Genomic DNA, 17,993 nt, shown 5'->3' with positions numbered 1-17,993 from the left:
GGGGAGAAAAAGATAGGAAGGAGAAGAGTTGCCTCGATCCTTTGCTTTCAAAGCAGGGCAATGTCGTGAACAGATCGTGGGGTTCTGAACTCACCAGACCAGATCTGAGTCTCTATCCCTCCACTTACTCGCTGGGAAAACTTGGACATGTCCTTCGCTTCTCTGAGCCTAATCTGTGAAATGGGGAGGATAACATCTCCCTCTCATGGATACCAGGAGGATTGACTGAGTGGTCATGTCTTCAAGTCCCAACTCCTTAACGAAGCCTTCTCCGATCTGCCCTATATGGTCTCTGAGTTTCTGTGACTTTTGTAAAAGGGGAGGAGGAATTCCCTGTCTCCCCATTTCCCCCACCTCCCACAGGAAAGGGAGAGACCAATCTGATACGTCCTTCCTTTATTCATTCAGCAGCTCTTTTTTTTAATGAATTTATTATTTATTTATTTTTGGCTGCGTTGGTTCTTCGTTGCTGCGTGCAGGCTTTCTCTAGTTGCGGTGAGCAGGGGCTACTCTTCGTTGCAGTGCGCAGGCTTCTCACTGCGGCGGCTTCTCTTGTTGCGGAGCACAGGCTCTAGGCACACGGGCTTCAGTAGTTGTGGCACGCGGGCTCAGTAGTTGTGGCTCATGGGCTCTAGAGCACAGGCTCAGTAGTTGTGGCTCACGGGCTTAGTTGCTCCACGGCATGTGGGATCTTCCCGGACCAGGGCTCAAACCCGTGTCTGCTGCATTGGCAGGAAGATTCTTAACCACTGCACCACCAGGGAAGTCCCCATTCAACATCTCTTTATTGAGCACCTACTGCATGCCAGGTGCTGTGCTAGCGCTGGAAATCATGGGCTAGTGGGAGAGGCAGATAGGGTATATATGAGCAAAGAAATACAGTTGTAAACTTTACTCAGTACTAGGCCAGAGAAGAACGGGTTGTTAAAAGAGAAAAACATGGCAGAGCTGTTGGAGGAACTTCTGAGGTGGTGACACATGAGCAAAGCTTTGAGGAATGAGAACGAGTTGGCCATGCAAGGACAAGAGTGGAGAACCTTGCAGAGAGAGAACAGCACATGCAAAAGCCCAGAGGCAGAAAAGAGCTGGGGTAGTTGAGGGAGTGCCAGTGTCACCACCGCATGCAGAGAGCCTGAGAGGAGGCTGGGAAAGGGGCCGGGCCCACATGGGGCCCACCTCCCGATGTCCTTTGTCTCAGGGATCAGCCTTGCATGGCCTGTTCCCACTGCCTCAAACAGTTGCCTCGTTAATTTTTTCCAGTTTTATGGTTGTTTACAGAGACAGGGCTCGGGTGGGTACATCGTGACTGGAAGCACTTAGGGTTGTTTGTGAAGATTAAATGAGATACTGTAGGTGGACTGTGTAGTACAGTTCCTGGCACATAGATAGTGCTCAATGAGAAATAGATATCTTGAAAGAATACATGTGAAAATAACGAGATACATATAAAGCCCTGCGCCAACACCCACTTCAAACTGTTTCTTTGTGATTTAAAAGAGAAGAGAAGCTTTGTGTTTAAATTCATCCTCTTCTTCATAATCATGACAAAGAAAGTTGGAGTAGAATCCATCACCTCATCTGGGAAACCTTCCCTGGCACCCACCCCAGGGTGCATCAGGGTCCCTGTGCTGCACACCTGGCCTCTGTTGCAACATCCATCACCCTCTGTTGAATTGCCTGTCCGTGTACCTGTCTCTCCCATGGACTGTGAACTCCTCAATGGCAGGGACTTGTGCCTTGATTATCTGTTTAATACAGCACTTAGATAACATTTTATTTTATTTCAGATACGTTCAAGGACTAGTCCAAATAGTCTCCTTACACTCGTTAACTAACCCACATTTGACCTAAGAGCCTGGTCCTGATGAGTCAATCTAGAACAGAATTTACATCATTTTAAAAAGCGCAGTATCCTTGTAATTTTCCTAAAATAGGGACTGGTTTAAAGCACAGAAGGGTTTATTGGATATCCCGCCCCCGTGGGTTTCTCAGACCTACGTTTCACAGGAGGAGCAGACAGGCTGTTCGCCAGGGATGTTGCACCAGAGGCTTGTGTTATTCACTGCTGGGGGGAGGGTGCCAAAAGTAGTAACATTAGGCCTACAGTTCCCAAACCCTGCACCCAACGCCCTAGGGCAGCAGAGTAGATTTTAATTTTCAAGGGAAACACAGCAGTTCTGGGCAACGGTCAGACACCATGCAAATTACTAGTCGAGGTGGTTCACAGTTTCAACATTAGATCACAACATGTTCCTTTCGATGACATCACATCTTTGCAAAACTGGGTTTTGGGCAGTAGTTGTGCTAAAAGGCAAGTGCTCTGAAAATCAGTGTGGAGCAGGAAATGCGGGTGAAGAGCCCTCTCTGATTCTAAGGTTCGGGAATTTGTGCAGTGCCCAGCAAGCACACACATCTCGTTTGTAAGTAACTGTAGTTATTTAAGAATGAAATAAAAATATTATGTGCATTGTTTATTTCAGTTACTAAGTTGTTAGAACATAAATATTTATTAAGCTACTTAGCTCTAACTACTTAACAAATGAAGGTGCTTAGTACTTCTTTTGGCCTTGGAATGCCTTGAAATCATTCCTGAGATGGGCATCATAAATCCAGAAAGTTTCAGAATTTCTGCATTGGCTTCTTTGAGACTCACATTTACCTCTTTGAAGCTTTTGATGCAGAGCTCAGGAACGATTCTGAGCTAAGCTCTGTAAGCATGGCCTGACGTTAATGACGTAAGCACAGAACCTACGCTTAGTCCTGCCTTGAGAGTCTAGGTGCGGCAAGACTGGAAAACATTTACTGGGAGGGAAAACTGAGATTTAGCTCTTCCCCCTCACTCCATCTAATTAGCCTCTTAACGAGCATAGACCACTTTGTAATGAGCTGGAAGAACGCCTTCCTGTTATAAAAACAGAAAAACAAGCATCCATTTGTGAGCCAGAGTTACGGTTTTATTATCTCGAACTAGGAGTGGCCTGAATATCCAGCTGGCTCGACCAGCTAATCATTGCCAGAAGGAGACCACAGAGCAAGTGTTCTGAAGCTACAGTTATTATTTTTGGTAGATCCCCTCTTAGCTTTTAGCTTATTCGTAAATAACCTGGTTCAGTAAATTGCCTCAAATAGTTAGCTTTGAAAAAAACAAGCTTGTCCCAGCCATCACACCAGATGGAGCATGCTCCAAAGTGGGCCTTCTATGGGAACTTGAGGGAGATGGATGTGGCTGGAGTGAGCCGCCGGTCACACTTGCCCGAAATGTTTTCTAGGCTATTGAAATAGGGCGATGGACTTCAATTGCTCAAGTCTATCAAGTTGAATTCCAAACCTTCTCCTAGGAAGGATCTTGACCCCGTTCCCAGTGTTCACCTTTAAGAGGAAGTGGGATTGCCCTTCCTCAAGCATGAATCCCTGTTAGCCCTCAGCTTCCACAAAACGATGTCAAGGCTCAGTTTTCTGCTAATGCTTGTGAGTGAGTCTCTTTTCCACCAGGAGCATCAGCCCAAGGGCCACTGCACCTCCTTTTCCCTTTGCCTAGATTCTCTTTACCAAGCTATTCCCATGACTGGCCCCTTCATTTATTCTTTCAGCAAATATTTATTGAGCATCTGCTGTGTGCCAAACACTATGCTGGGTGTCAAGGGTATAAAAAGGAACGATAATAATAGTTAACATTTATTGAATGCCTGTAATGAACAAAGAGTTCTTCTACACTATTTACATGTATCTCATTTAATGCTCAACAACAATCCAAGTCATCCACATTTGATCAGGAGCAGTTTCTTCATATTAACAAGTTACTGAGCGGCGAGCGCGCTGGGGAGCGCAGCTGCGGGCGTGGGGGGACAGCAGCGGCGGAGCCTGCCCGAGAGCGGCTGTGGCCAGAGCGAGAGCAGTGGAGACAAAGGCTACGATAGGGCCAGTTGTGAGTGTGTGGATTTTTGAGTAAAACCTCGAACCCAAATGAGAAGAAACCTTCAAGGAACAACTTATACTGACAGTGAGTCTACAGTCATCTGTATGCACATTATGGAATGTTCTCAACCCAGAGATAGCTCTACTGACAAGGAGTGAGTGACTACCTGTTAAGGTCCTGAGTCAAGACAACAATTTTTATACCTTTCCTGGTGGTTCAGAAACTAGTCTCTGTAGAATCAGAAGCAAAGAAAGGAAACAATCTGACCTTTTCTTTGTTAGATTGACTATATAAGATACTTGACTTCCAGGAACAAAAACACAGAGAAGTAATAAAGTTATTATTTTGGCATCGTTGGACATATATTGAGAAGCCTGCTTTGTGAAGCTTCCTGAGTTGAGATTTGGAAACTTCACTGGTGCTCATTTATAACTTGGACTGTAAGCATGAGTGAATTCTGGTTGTGTTTCAACTGCTGTATTGCAGAACAGCCTCAACCTAAAAGGCGCCGGCGGATTGACCGAGGTATGATTGGAGAGCCCACAAACTTTGTGCACACGGCTCACGTTGGGTCAGGAGACCTGTGTTCAGTGGGATGAATTCCGTTAGCTCCATTCAGAACCAGATGCAGTCCAAGGGAGGCTACGGGGGTGGCATGGCTGCCAACGTGCAGATGCAGCTCGTGGACACGAAGGCCGGATAGCCCCAGACCCCTACTCCACGTGATGGCGTCTTGTTCACCCTGTTGTGATTACTCCAGTGACACGTTACTGTTCTGCTCTGAAGAATCCTGCACTTCCTTTAGCTGGCATGCATGCCTTTGGACTCGTGGACAGAGTTCTTTGGATTGTGGCTTAATGATTGATTTTTATCAATATGGATCTGATTTTAGCATGATCTTTTTTGTGAATGCTAGCACCGTTTTGCATTTTTTCCCGCATTTTTAACAATTTCTCTTTCCAGCTCCAACCCCTCTGCCTTATGATTTTATTGGTAAGCAAAGAACTGCTATTTTAACTTGTCACCATTTATGTATATTTTGGAAGGTATGAGACCCATAAGCACAATGATCATTTCTATTCATTTGAAACTTCAGCAGAGTAGTATCTGCATGCTTTATGAAGTTGCTTGTGCGGGAGCCCATGGGATGCCAGAAATGAACATTTCCTTGCTGCCACGGGCTGATGATACTGCTACTATGAGAGAAAGGTTAGCTGTGGCACCAAGTCACATCAGTTTCACAAAAAAAGGCAATTTGTAGCTTATTTTAGAAGTATGACTTTTATTTAGAGTTATAATAAAAGAAAAGCTTGCATTCAAAAAAAAAAACACGTTACCCACATTTTGCTGATAAGGAAAGTGAGACACAGAGAAGCTAAGTAAATTCCCCAAGGTCATGCAGCTAATAAGTGATGGAGCTGGGATCTGAGCTTGCACTCTTCAACACTCTGTTATATTGTCTCCTAGCAAGACACAGGAGGCTCTGGTTTTACTTGGCTTACATTTTAATAGAGGAGAGAGACAATAGCACATTAGCAAATAAGTAATTTCAGATAGTCAAAGATGGTAAGAAAAAATAGTGATAATTCAGTACAGACTTCCCAGGAAGGAGTAGCTACTTGCTATCAGGTAGTTGGAAAAGCCTCTGAGGGGTCGTCTGGGCTGAGACCTGAAGAAACCAGCCATGGGAAAGTATTCAGGAAAAGTATTCCACCAGTGGGAATAGCAAGTACAAAAGCAGTAAGTCAGGGACAAGCTTGGCTGAGTGCAAAAGAGGGATGACCAGGAACCAGATCATATAAGCTTTTCAACCTGGGCTGCACGCATTTGCCTGGGAAGCTTCCAGAAATACTGATGACTTGGCCCACACCCAGAGAGCCTGAGGAAATCAGTCTGAGGTTTGGCTTAGGCAAGAGGAATTTTAAAAGAGATGATTGCAGCAGTCCAAAGAGGGATGATGTGGCCTGCACCACGGTGGTGGCAGTGGAGATGCCGCTCTCCTTCAGGCGCTGTTCTCTCTCCACACAACCCACCTGTGGCCACAGGAAGCACGTACATCCTTAGCCTGGATAAACCAAAGGCAGGATGCTTACCTGCAGATGGCCTGGGAAGGATTCAGCACCAGACACATATCAGTCTTGCTGGGCGTCCCGCTGAAGCTCCTACCAGACGTAGCACAAGGGAGGAGTGGTAGGCTGGCATAAACTTTCCTAAGAAATCACCGTCTCAGAATCTCTAATCTCTAGCAACCCAGCCTTGTAATATCAACATGGGTGAATCTACCAGTTCTTGGCCATAGTGGTCTCTGTCACAGATCACTTTGGGAGGTGGCATCTTTGTCTTCTTGCTGCAGCTCTAGTTGAGACAGTGCATTCGTCAGGGTTGTCCAAAGAAACAGAAGCCATAAGAAGTGTATACATACATAGATAGATTTATTTTAAGGAATTGGCTCACGTGACTAATTTGTCTTCTAAAATACAATTCAGTGGCTTCCTCAAGGAGGAACCATCACCACTGTATAATTCCAAGGCATTTTCCTCACCCCATATCCTTTAGCAGTCACTCCCCATTCCCCTTTTACCTCAGCTCCTGGCAACTATGCATCTACTTTCTGTCTCTGTGGATCACCAGCTTATACTAAAGCAAATCCCATATATCACATCCTTTCCTCTGTAAATATTTCAGTATGGGGACATCCCTGGTGGTCCAGTGGTTAAGAATCCGCCTTCCAATGCAGGGAACGCGGGTTCAATCCCTGATCAGGGAACTAAGATCCCACGTACTGTGGGGCAACTAAGCCCGTGCGCCACAACTACTGAGCCCACGCACTCTAGAGCCTGTGCACCACAACTAGAGAGAGGCCCACACACCGCGAGGAGCCCACATGCCGCAACTAAGACCTGATGCAGCCAAATAAATAAATAAACAAATATTTTTTTAAAAATACTTCAGTATGAATTTCTAATACGTAAGGACTTCTTTTTTAACATAGCCAAATACTATTTTTACACCTAAAACTTTGGTAATAATTCTTTAATATCTAGTAAATAGTCAGTATTCAATAGTTCTATGTTAATTGATTTTCTTTCATTGTATCCAAATAAAGCCTTCACATTTCGCACGGTTGGAATGATGGAAGTCTCTTTTGATCTGCAGCAGTTCCCTTCGTTCGGTTTTGTTTTTCTTGTCATTTATTTGTTGGAAGGGGGGAGAAAAGGTCATTTTCCTGCAGAATTTCCTACCTTCTGAATTCAGCTGATTACAGCTCTGTGGTGCTCTTCCAGTGTCTGCATTTCTTATAACCTGGTGGATGAATATAGAGACTTGGTCTGATTCAAGTTCTAGGTTTTGGCAAGAATATTTCATAGGTGGTAGTGAGTGTTTCTCTTGCATATCTGTAGATGTAATCATGTCTGACTATCTCTCTTTTAGGATTTAAGACTGATCTGTGAGTTCAGGTGTTGTCTGCCTGATATACGCATTAGGGAGTTCTCCACCAGTCTTTCCCAATGGTCTTTGGCATTGAGCATTGTTGCCTAGATCTGTTGTTGCAGTAACATAATTGTTGCAGAAGGCTGACATTCTCAGTCTCTTACTTATTCTGCATTTATTAGCTGGCACTCATCTAAAAAGAAGAACTTTTCCTCATCAGTTTGGATGACTATACAGGAGATAGCTTTGGCACTGGATGAATAATTGCATAAATAACTGTAAAAAAAAAAAGCATTGATTGATGGTTCAAGGTCAGCAAAGAATCTCAACAACTATCTAATTAAAGATAAACAACTTTGGTTGAGCACCTACTAGGTGCCAGGCGCTATGCTAGGTAGGTCCTTTGACATTCATTACAATTCCATTTAAAAATCATAATAATCCTGCAAGGTAATTGTTATAATCACCTTTAATAGGTAAGGAAACTAAAGCTCAGAGAAGTAACTTAGGTAAGATCAAAGAGCTGGATTACATGTATAGGAAGAGTGTACCAAAATCTTGAATGACATAGAGCTAGAGGGAGAGTTAACAGGTCAGACGACAGAATCAATATTGGATTCCAACCAAGACTGGAAAAGGTAGACATAAAGTCCTACTCAGGGATTAAAACCACTCAAGTCCAAGCTTGGAGAGATGTGGATTCTCAGGATCTTGTGTTTAAAAATGATCTAGAGACATTAGCTTAGAACAAGCTCCACACGGACCTTAGAAATGCTAATATTTTATTTAGCTACGTTAGTAGGAGCAAGATAATTAATAGGCACAAAGCTCCATGTGGATGAGAATCATAAACCTTGTTCTCTGTTGCACCCCCAGCCCCAGCATAGTACCTGGAAAAGTGATCGGTTAGTCTCTGAATATAATGGGCACTCAATACATATTTGTAAATACTTACATATATTTATTCGATCATAAAACAAATTTACTGAGCGCCTATTTTTCCCTGCTGTTCTAGGTGCTTGAAATACAACAGTGCTCCTGCAGAGCTTATATCCCAGTGGAATGGTAGGGAAGAAGGACAACAAACAAATAAATAGATAAGGAAGTGGTGGTGGAAATGCTATGGAGAAAAATTAAGCAGGGTAATGTGAATGAGGGGTGCTGGGTGGGAGGAGTAACCTCACACATGGTGGTCAGAGAAGGCAGCTCTGAGAAGGTGAGGCTGGAGGAGAGACCTGAATGAAGTGAGGCTGTGAGCCATGCAAGCAAGGAACAGCAAGTGCAAAGGCCCTGAGGCAGGATTAGGCCAGATGTGTTCCAGATAGAGTGAGGTTACGGTCTTATCCAATCTCAGCTGGTAGGACCACATCTGGAGTATGTGTGTAATTTTGGACACCACATGGTGTTTAAGAGAGTATCAAAGGGGAGCATTTAAGGTAGTAAAGGGTCTGGAACCAGCTCACATTGGGATGGGTTAAAGAAAAGAGTGACTTAGGCACAGCTGAGTGGCTCTCATCCAGTGGATGAAAAGCAGACACAAGGCAGAGCGCCGAGATGTACCCTGTATGATCAACCACTGGAAGCATTCGCTCACTCTTGGTCTAATATACAGTAGAACAAGTTCCCTAAGATGGTATGAGCCGCCTTGCCCAGTAGTGAGCTCCCTGTTATTAGAGGTGTTCAAGCAAATAGTGCACAGTCTTCCGAGGCTGTAGAAGATGACTTGCCCGTCCCAGCTGGGATTTGGAGTAGGAGACCTCTGAGATGAATCCCACTGAGGAGATTCAGAATTGTCCCCTGACTCCTCTCTCCAGTTCCTCTCCCTTGGTTTTCACGCTCCCTCCTCGCTCACCCTGCTGATGGAGCACAGGTGTGCACGCACACACTCACACACACACTCACCCACTCACTCACACCGGGGAGGTAAAGCAGTTCACAAAGCTGGAGAGGAGGAAAGTGTGAGAAACTGAACAGGGAAACAGTGAGGGAAAGGGGGTAGGAGAGATGGGGGGCAGGGTGAGGGTGGCATGGAAGGGAAGCAGGAAGAAGGAGACAGGCACTGAGAAGGGGTCAGGGAAAGCGGAGGGAGGTAGAGAAGTAGGGGAAAAGGAGAGATGGAGAAAGACGGGAGAAGTAAGAGGTGACAAAGGAAAACACAGAGGGAACGGGACAAAGAGGAGGAAAATGATACTAAAAGTAAGAGGAGAAGAATGGGAGAAGGCAGTGGATGTGGGAGAGAAGAAGGATGGGGCCCAGGAGGAGGAGAGGGAGGGAGGGCGAGGAAGGAGGAGAGAAGAGACAGGGGGCGTAGAGGGGACAGGGAGGTAGCGTGAGAGTGTGAGACTTCAGAGTCAAGGAGCTCGTGTGGCACCCCGGCACGGGTCCCCAGAGCAGGAAATGGGTAATCTTGAATGACAGCTCATTTCAAGCTTCCTGTTTTCAGCTTGTCTCTATGAACAGTTGGAGGGGTTTCCAGCTAGTAACTCCCTCCCCGGGCCAGCAGCCGTTCCACCCTCCCCATGGCTAGCCATCCTCAATAGCTCCTCACCCCACCTCCCTTTATGGCCTGAGCACCCACCCAGAGTCCCCTCCAACACCACCCACCAGGCCACCCGCTCCATTCTCCAGGGTCCCTGACTTCACCAGGTTCTCAAGGCTCACAATGGAAGCTGTAAACCTCTTACAAGTACTGGGCTCACGCTAACTGATTGCACCACTGGCGCTACACTAGGAAGCGGTAAACCTCTGAGTGTGGAATCCAGCCTGAGCATTTACAGAAAAATTCATCTTATAAAACATGTTTCCCTGAAACACATTTTCTTTGCCTTTTTCCAAGCACCCTTATTTTTCCTTCCATCCGCTTGCCTCCTCCCAAGTTACAAGCAGATCTTTATCCAGGCTTCTTAAAATCAATCCAGCAAACACATCTGGAGGATCTGCAACATGCCAGGCACTGGTGTTACAACTGGGACCGAGACATGTTGTCTGTCCTTAGGAAGCTCACAGTCTAATGGGGAGACAGACATGTGTGGAGCCAGTGGGAGAGCCGGGTTTTATGGGGCTCAGACATCACACAATTTGAGAACAAAATTACTAGCCCATGTATGAGAAACCTGGGTTACCTGCTCAGTCCTGAAGAGGGCAGGATGAGCTCCCCACCCCAAACAACCCGACTACTCTAGGAGAGAAGGGCTCACAAAGGGAGGTTGGGATGACCACTAATTCATTAATAATTAAACCTCTACATCTATACTTTCTCTCTTTGCTCTCTTTTGTCTATCCTGTGAATAAATGAATGCATGCATGATGCATTCAGCAAATATTTACTTAAGGATGAAGTTCGGCTGCTGTTACAAAGACCTAAGGTGGCTTAAACAAGCTAGGACCTTCTCTCTCACCTAACAGGCTCCTTCCATCCTGTTGATCATTCCTTCCTGGGGTGTTGCCCTTCAGACACAAGGTCTTCAATGGAGCCCACTGCAGCTAGCAGGACGAGGAAAGGAGGAAGTGAAAAGCATCCCCCCACACAAACTTCCCTTATAAGGCAGACCTGGAAGTTCAGGCCCCACTTCTGCTCACATCTCATTGACCAAAACGTGATCGCACAACCATGATCACATGACTACACACAGGTGCCAGGGAGATGGGGAGGTGTAATATTTATTCTGGATGGTCATGCAGCCCCAGACCAAGGTGCTTCACTGCTATAGAAGAAGAGAATGGATGTTGTGGACAACCGGAAATCTCTGAGACAGCCTGCAGTGTATGCTGTTCTGACTAGGAAACCAGAAGTGGCTCTGGTCCTTTCCAGATCCACCCAGTGACAAAAATGAATTAGACAAGCTGTCCCTGCAAGCTCTCATCCCCATTCTTTCATTTCGTTGACTCTCTCTTTACCGGATCCCAAATGTTGGCTGAGAATGAAACATTATGACCACCCAAGGGGCAGTTGAAGGAAGAGGAAGCAATATAGACTTTGAAGAAGTTGCCATGGTCCACCACCCTGTTGCTGTAGCCAAATTCATTGTCGTACCAGGAAATGAGCTGGATTGTTGTATTTCACGCACCTATATTGTATTTCAAGCACCTTCAAGGGGCTGTTGAAGGAAGAGGAAGCAATATAGACTTTGAAGAAGTTGCCAGGAAAAAAAGGGAAGAAAATAGTGGCATGAAAACCAAATTTCGATAAGTTCAGTGGCTTCAGATACCATAGAATGCCAAGGCAGGATAGGGAGCAAAGGGAGCTCTATTGTATTTGCCGATGAGGAGGTCGAAGGTGACCTTTGCCAAATCAGTTTCGGTGGAGTGGTGGGGAATGACATCCAGAGAGAGCTGGTTTAGGAGTGAGTGGGAAATGAGGATGTAGAGACAGAGAGAGCAGTGGTAACTGAGGTATTGAAAAGCAGGAACAATTTGAGATTAGTGGATCCATGATCGTGTTCATCCAAAGGATAAAGAATCAATAAAGGGCAAGAGATGAAAAATACATGGCAGAAATATAGTTTGGCTGCTTTAACAAAGACCAAAATAACCGTAGCTTAAACGAGATTAAGGTTTACTTTGCTCTCATGTAGGAGTCTGAGCATACACAATCCAGGGCTGACTGGGGACTCCATGGTGTTGGAAATCCAGGTTCCTTCCACCTTATTAGTCAGCCATCTTCAACATGCAGCTTCCATCTTGTGGTCCAAGAAGGCTGCCCCAGCTCCCACCATCATGTAAACATCCCAGTCAGGAGAAGGGAGAAGGAAAGGGAGGGTTCCTTTCATCTTAAAGGCACCCCCCAGAGGCTGCTCGCATCACATCTACTCACAGTTTCACTGGCCAGACTTAGAGACTTGACCACATCTACCTGTAAGGAGACTGGAACAGAATAATCTTTAGCTGAGAGACCAGATGCCCAGGTAAAACTTAAGGGTCCTATTACTGAGGGAGGAGGGAACAGCAGGCAGTCAGAGCCTTAGAGGACCTAGAACAAAGGGTAGCTTCGGCCTCCGGTGGGAGGAGGCAGCCTGCCACTGAGGCTGGGTTGCACGAAGAGCCAAGAAGAGAGAAGGTTTGCCAAGCCTCCCTCCCCCTCGCTGTTTACGATCTGTGGGGTGGGACCGCAGGCATGCACTTGTAGATACCCTGAGATTGTTCCAACAACAGCTGTGCTTTGGGAGTCCTGAGTTTCATTCCCAGCTCTGTGCTTAGCTGCTATATGGCCTTGGACAAGGAGAAAAATCTCCCTTTCCCCATGTTAAGTGGCCATAATAATGGCCACCCTGCCTGCCTCACAATCCTGTTTTGGGTCCCAGAGGAGGGTTGTGAAGATGCCATGTAAGTTGTGAAGTTGGGGCAGACGTGGATGGGCATCATCATGGAGGGAGGGAGTGGTCAGGGCACTGCTGAGCCTGAAGGGTGGGCAGAAAAGGACTAGAAGAGGCTGTAAGGCCAGGACCACGCGCCACCCAGGCTACTCAGCACCCACCCAGCCCCCCAGTGGATCTGGCCTCTGCCCACTGCTGGCCCAGCTTCAGAACCCCTCTGCTGTCCGAGTGAGGACGACAGGGGAGGGAGCAACCACCCAGCTGTCCACAGGTGCTGGGAGTCAGCCTCTGTTATGTCCTGAGATCGCGGTCACAAAGCCTTGGCCTCCTCCCCTGCACTTGGCCTTGGAAGCTCTCCTAAGACCTCCCCTTGACCCCAGGACACCACCGCGTGCTCCTGGCCTCGGCCCAGTAAACAGTGTGAGCGAGTTTCTCCCCCAGGCCTTTGGACTAGCAGAGCTAGCCACGCCCAGTGCGTGCACACTCCCACACACACACACGCACACACGGACTGCACACACAACACCGCACACCCCACACGACGCACATGCAAACACCACACATAAACATCACAAAATATACATTCCACCCACACACCCCACACGCCCCACACGCACGTCCTCCACGCACGAGCCCCATGCACACACCCTGCCCATGCACACCACATGCACATACACACATACATACTCTCTTCTTCCTAACTGGTCTCTCTCTACCCCACATCACACCCCTCCATCCAACCCTCTACACAGCTGCTTGAGTGATTTTTCTAAAACACAAATTAGGCTACTTTCTTGTTTAAACTCTTCTCCGTCAAGTGGCTTTGCAGAGTCTTCAGGCTAGCATCCTAGCCCCTACCAAAGCTGTTGAGGCCCTCCATGGTCTATTCCCTGAAGACCCTCTTCAGGCATCCCCCCACCCTCCTGCCCCCTTGGCCAGTCCAAACTGCTGGCCCATCCCCCCTCCCTACGGGCTCCTCCTGCCTCTGCCTTGTCCATCCTCCATCCTCTCCAGAGAACGCACCTGCTCCATAGTCCATGTGAGAATCGCGTTCATTCTTCCAAACCCTGTTCAGAGCCCACCCCTTCTATAAAGATTCCCTTGACTCCCCAGGTGGAATGCTGCCTTTCTCTTCCACAGGAAGTGGTGGGGTGACTTGTTTTCTAGGTCTGCCTCCCCTGCCAGGCAGGCGACCTTCTCAAGGTTACTGTATACGGTGCAGCCCTGGGTCCCAGCACTGGGTAGGTGCCCAGTGATCGCTGGGTGGGTGGGTGGGTGGGTACTCAACCCCTCATCCTCCCACACAGATCAAAGTAGAAAACCAGCATGACTACCAGGACATCACCAGCATGGTGGCTATGGCCAAAACCTACGCCACCACCGAGGCCTTCATCGACTCCAAGTACGACATCCGCATCCAGAAAATTGGATCCAACTACAAAGCTTACATGTGAGTCCCTGGGCAGGGGCTGGGGAGCTGGGAGGAAGGGTAGGAGCAGAGTGTGAGAAGAACGGAGATTAAAAATACATGTCGTGCCCTGTCTTCTCTGCCCCAGAGCAGAGACCCCATAGGGACATCATTATTCTCCCTTTCTGTCTCCTTTACCACCCTTCTTCTCTGGTTAGTACAGCGGAAGGCTGATGCTCCATCATGGCTTACCCAGGGTAGAAATCTGTCTACCCAAGTGAAGCCTGTTTCCCCCACAGAAAGAAAGAGTGTTGGCATGCTTCCAAGTATATACCTGATGCATGTCATAGGAGACATACATGGAAGAGAGGCTCAGGGACAAATCAAGGAAGGCCTTGAATGCCTTGCTGAGGGTTGTGAATTTTCTTCTCTTCCCTTCTGAGCAGTGAAGTGTCATGATCTGACCTGTATTTGTAAGAAGATGGCTCTGGGGCTGTGGTCTGCAAAAGGGTTTCTCTGGGACAAATAAGAGCAGGAAGGAGATTACATCAGATTTCTTCAGGTGCAATTAGTAAAAACCATACCTGACTAATTTGGTGGAGTTTTTTTTAAGGGAATTTATTAGATGAATGATCAGAACTAACTAACAAAACCCCAAATTATCAATTTCAGACATATTAGGGTCCAGGGCAGCCGCAGGAAGCTGGGTAGCCAGAAGTAATATACAGTCTTCGTGGCACCCCATTAGGAAGTGAATCTGCCCTAATCATGTTCAGGGCTTAACTCAAGATTGTGATTCCGTGGAAACAGTGCTGATTAATCCAACTGTGGTCACATGCTTATTAGTTAGAGGAATGTAGAGCAGTATGAAGAGTCCCACCAAGATAGCATGCAACATGGGCAGGTCATTATCCAGTGGAAATAGAGGTTGTGTGACTAAAAGAAAAGGGATGAATGCCAGCAAATCCAACACACATTCATCCCAGGGGTGGTTCAGGCAAAGGATGACTCACTCTGGAGCTGCGGTTACAAGGATGAGCGGGAGTTCTTGACCAGGTGGAGGGCTTGGTGTTTAGAGAGGTCTTATCTGCCCCAGGTCCTCTCTGTCTCACTTTGGAGTATTGTTGTTTCCACTTGGAATGATGAGACCCCAGAGAGGCAACAGGTGCCTGGTTTCCAAGCATGCATGGCACACTGATTGCCTGGTTCCATCTTTGAGGACCACAACAGCTGACTCTGGACAGTTAGAAAGCCCTTTGCCTCTGTGTGGTGGAGCTGTGCTCTAGATCAGGGTCAGCAAACCACAGCCCACAGGCCAAATCCAGCTTCCACCTGTCTCAGTAAATAAGGTATTATTGATCACAGCCATACATATCCACTTCTGTATTATCTAAGGTTGCTTTTGCACTACCTGGATTGCCTAGACCGGGGGTCTACAAACTTTTTCTGTAAATGACCAGATGGTAATTTTAGGCTTTGCAAGTCACACAGTCTCTGTTGCAACCACTCCACTCTGCCATTGCCTGGGAAACTGGAGAAAATGCAGTCAGTTGACCTATAAGGAAATATGCCCAGGAAAGGGATGGGGCCAAGAGATACTTCTGGTCAGTCTTGCCAATCGCTCTCTTCCACCCGTGAGCCAGGCCAGACCTGTCACTGCTCTCAGATGCCCTCAAGGTGATAAGGTCACCTCCCCCTGCCACCCCCAACCTCTCTGAGTTGGAGAATATTCCAGTGCATGGTCCAGTGCATTCCTGAGGCCTCCACCATCCCACATGATATCATTTCCCTCCTCTCCTCATTGTTAGCGTTTCCACTTGACATTGACAACACCTTGTCCCAGTTTCTCTTCTTGAGGATTACCTCATTGCTGCATTCTTTATGCTGAGCCTTTCTGCCCTGACAGCTCCAATTTGTCTTTAGTTATGGTGTTTCCTGGACCCTGGGTTGGCCCACATCCGAGGGAGAGTGTTCATGTCACACCTCGGTGTAGAACGCCCTCTCTGCCCATGACCATTCAGCGTCCTTTCTGGCCCACTTCCTGCCCAGTACTTGGGCCTTTGTGCGTGTTGCCACTGGGTGTCATTGTTTCTAAATCCTCTCAGCAGACAGAGCTGGGAAATAAATATGTGTATCTCAACCCGTGCATACACACGTCTTTAACTGTAATTTACAGTTGTGTGACACACACACACACACACACACACACACACATACACACACACACGCATATATCCATCTATAGCTAAAGCTAAACAGAGTTCACAGTGATGTGTCAGACTTCCATCCAGTACCACATGATTCATTTTAGCCTTCCCAGATTGCTTATCTGTAACTTCCCACTCCAACTGGGAAGAAACCTGGCTCCCACCATCCCCCATCCATGTACTTCTTTGTTCATCCACAGTATATGTGTACAGTTGCAGAAATGTCAAGCCGTAGTCCCATGAGAAACAACTTCACCAACTATGGTACAGGACTTACATACAGTTTCTTTTGTACTTAGTCATACAGCCTCCACTAATTTCCAAAGTTACTTAGGCAGCACCTTTCCACTCACCCCCGCCCCTTCATCAAGGGGGTCAGCTTCATACATGTGTCGTAAACATAGATTCTGTTGTCACAGTCTACATCCCATCCTACATTCTAGCAGCTGCATCACATTTGGGCCAATCAACTCTTTTCCCCAAACCTGTGATGGGCTCTGCCATGAAGAGTCATGGTTAAGAGCACAGAGTTTCTCAGATATGGTTTGGTGGCTTCTGCCACTCAGTGGGAATGATAATAATAATAATATCCATCTCATTAGTTTTTGTGAGGCTGAAATAAGCCAGTGCTTATAAAGCTTTTAGACCCATGTCTCAGACATAGAAAGCACTCACTAAATATCAGCTCTCACTATCGTTATCTTCTTGGAAGGAGACCAGTCTGGCTTGTGCTCCTGCGGCTTCTGGCATTAGAATGCTTTTTTTTTCTTGTCTACACTTACTGAAAAGTAATAGTAGCACCCATTGTACTAAGAGGTTTATGGGAATCTTTCCTTTAATCCACACAATGCCCTATAAGCATGGTACTAAAATTATTCCCATTTACCAATGAGAAAATAGAGCCAGAGATGTTGTCCATGGTTATACAGCTAGAAAATGCTAGAACCAAGATTCAAACTCGCATCCATCTGACTCAAGTCAGTTCTTACCTTCCCTTGTTACCGTGCAGATCCCACTCTATTGAATCCTACTCACCCTCCCAGGCACATCTCAATCGCTACCTTCTGGGGTTCATGTTAAGTGACTGGTTTCTCCTTTGCTTCCCCGGAGTGCTTCATGCCTCATGTGTACTGCTAACCCTACCACGCCTATGTTCTGGTTTTAGGCTGGTCTACCCCTTTAAGGTAGTGAGCAGCTTGAGGAAGGAGTCATGTCTTCACACTCAGATTAGTCCTGTACCCAGGACATAGGGAGGCCTGGTGACTGTTTGCCAAATTGAATTGAATTGCATTGAGATGAACTAAACTTAATTGACATGAAGCTTATCAATGTCACTGCTACCCTTAGTCATTATGTCTCCTATTGGCCACCATCTATTCTCAGCATCTGCTGCGCTCAGATACATTTTATTTTCTCTTTTAGAAAGACATTTTATAGCAATTCCTCTCCTGGTTCACCCTTAAACCTCAATCACATGCCTTCCCTTGGTCATGAAACAAATTGCTTTACCTCTGCCACTTTGCCTAAAGCCATTCAGTCTTTGCTGAATCCAGATATGCCATTAGAGATAGTTTGTCTGGATTGCTCTTCAACATACACAGTCTCTTACCTAGTAGGTAGTTACTGGACACCTACTACATGCCAGGGACCACTGGACACTAGAGGTACAGAGGGATGAGTCAAAACATGTTCCCTGCCCTCAGGAAAGACAGCACACT

At 46.7% G+C, this 17,993-nt stretch overlaps 2 protein-coding genes across 3 annotated transcripts in view; both read left to right on the top strand.

The window, feature by feature from the left end:
- SYN3 (synapsin III) overlaps positions 1 to 17,993 on the top strand; it is a 412,466-nt gene that overhangs the window by 375,506 nt on the left and 18,967 nt on the right. For both annotated transcript variants that reach the window (XM_027107476.1, XM_027107477.1), the window contains one exon: positions 13,968 to 14,110. In XM_027107476.1, the coding sequence (XP_026963277.1) occupies positions 13,968 to 14,110 (143 nt within the window). The remainder of the gene's footprint in view (positions 1 to 13,967; positions 14,111 to 17,993) is intronic.
- On the top strand, positions 4,301 to 4,653 carry LOC113620965 (CDC42 small effector protein 2-like). The gene is given in 2 exon segments (XM_027107479.1): positions 4,301 to 4,500; positions 4,503 to 4,653. Coding segments are annotated over 2 exon segments (255 nt in total). The 5' UTR covers positions 4,301 to 4,362; the 3' UTR covers positions 4,620 to 4,653.

The sequence above is a fragment of the Aethalodelphis obliquidens genome, unplaced genomic scaffold (assembly GCF_003676395.1).
Source record: "Aethalodelphis obliquidens isolate GAN/ISIS:26980383/991018 unplaced genomic scaffold, ASM367639v1 scaffold8, whole genome shotgun sequence".
NCBI lineage: Eukaryota > Metazoa > Chordata > Mammalia > Artiodactyla > Delphinidae > Aethalodelphis > Aethalodelphis obliquidens.
Note: the sequence above shows the minus strand (reverse complement) of the source record. Positions and strands in the feature narration are given on the sequence as shown.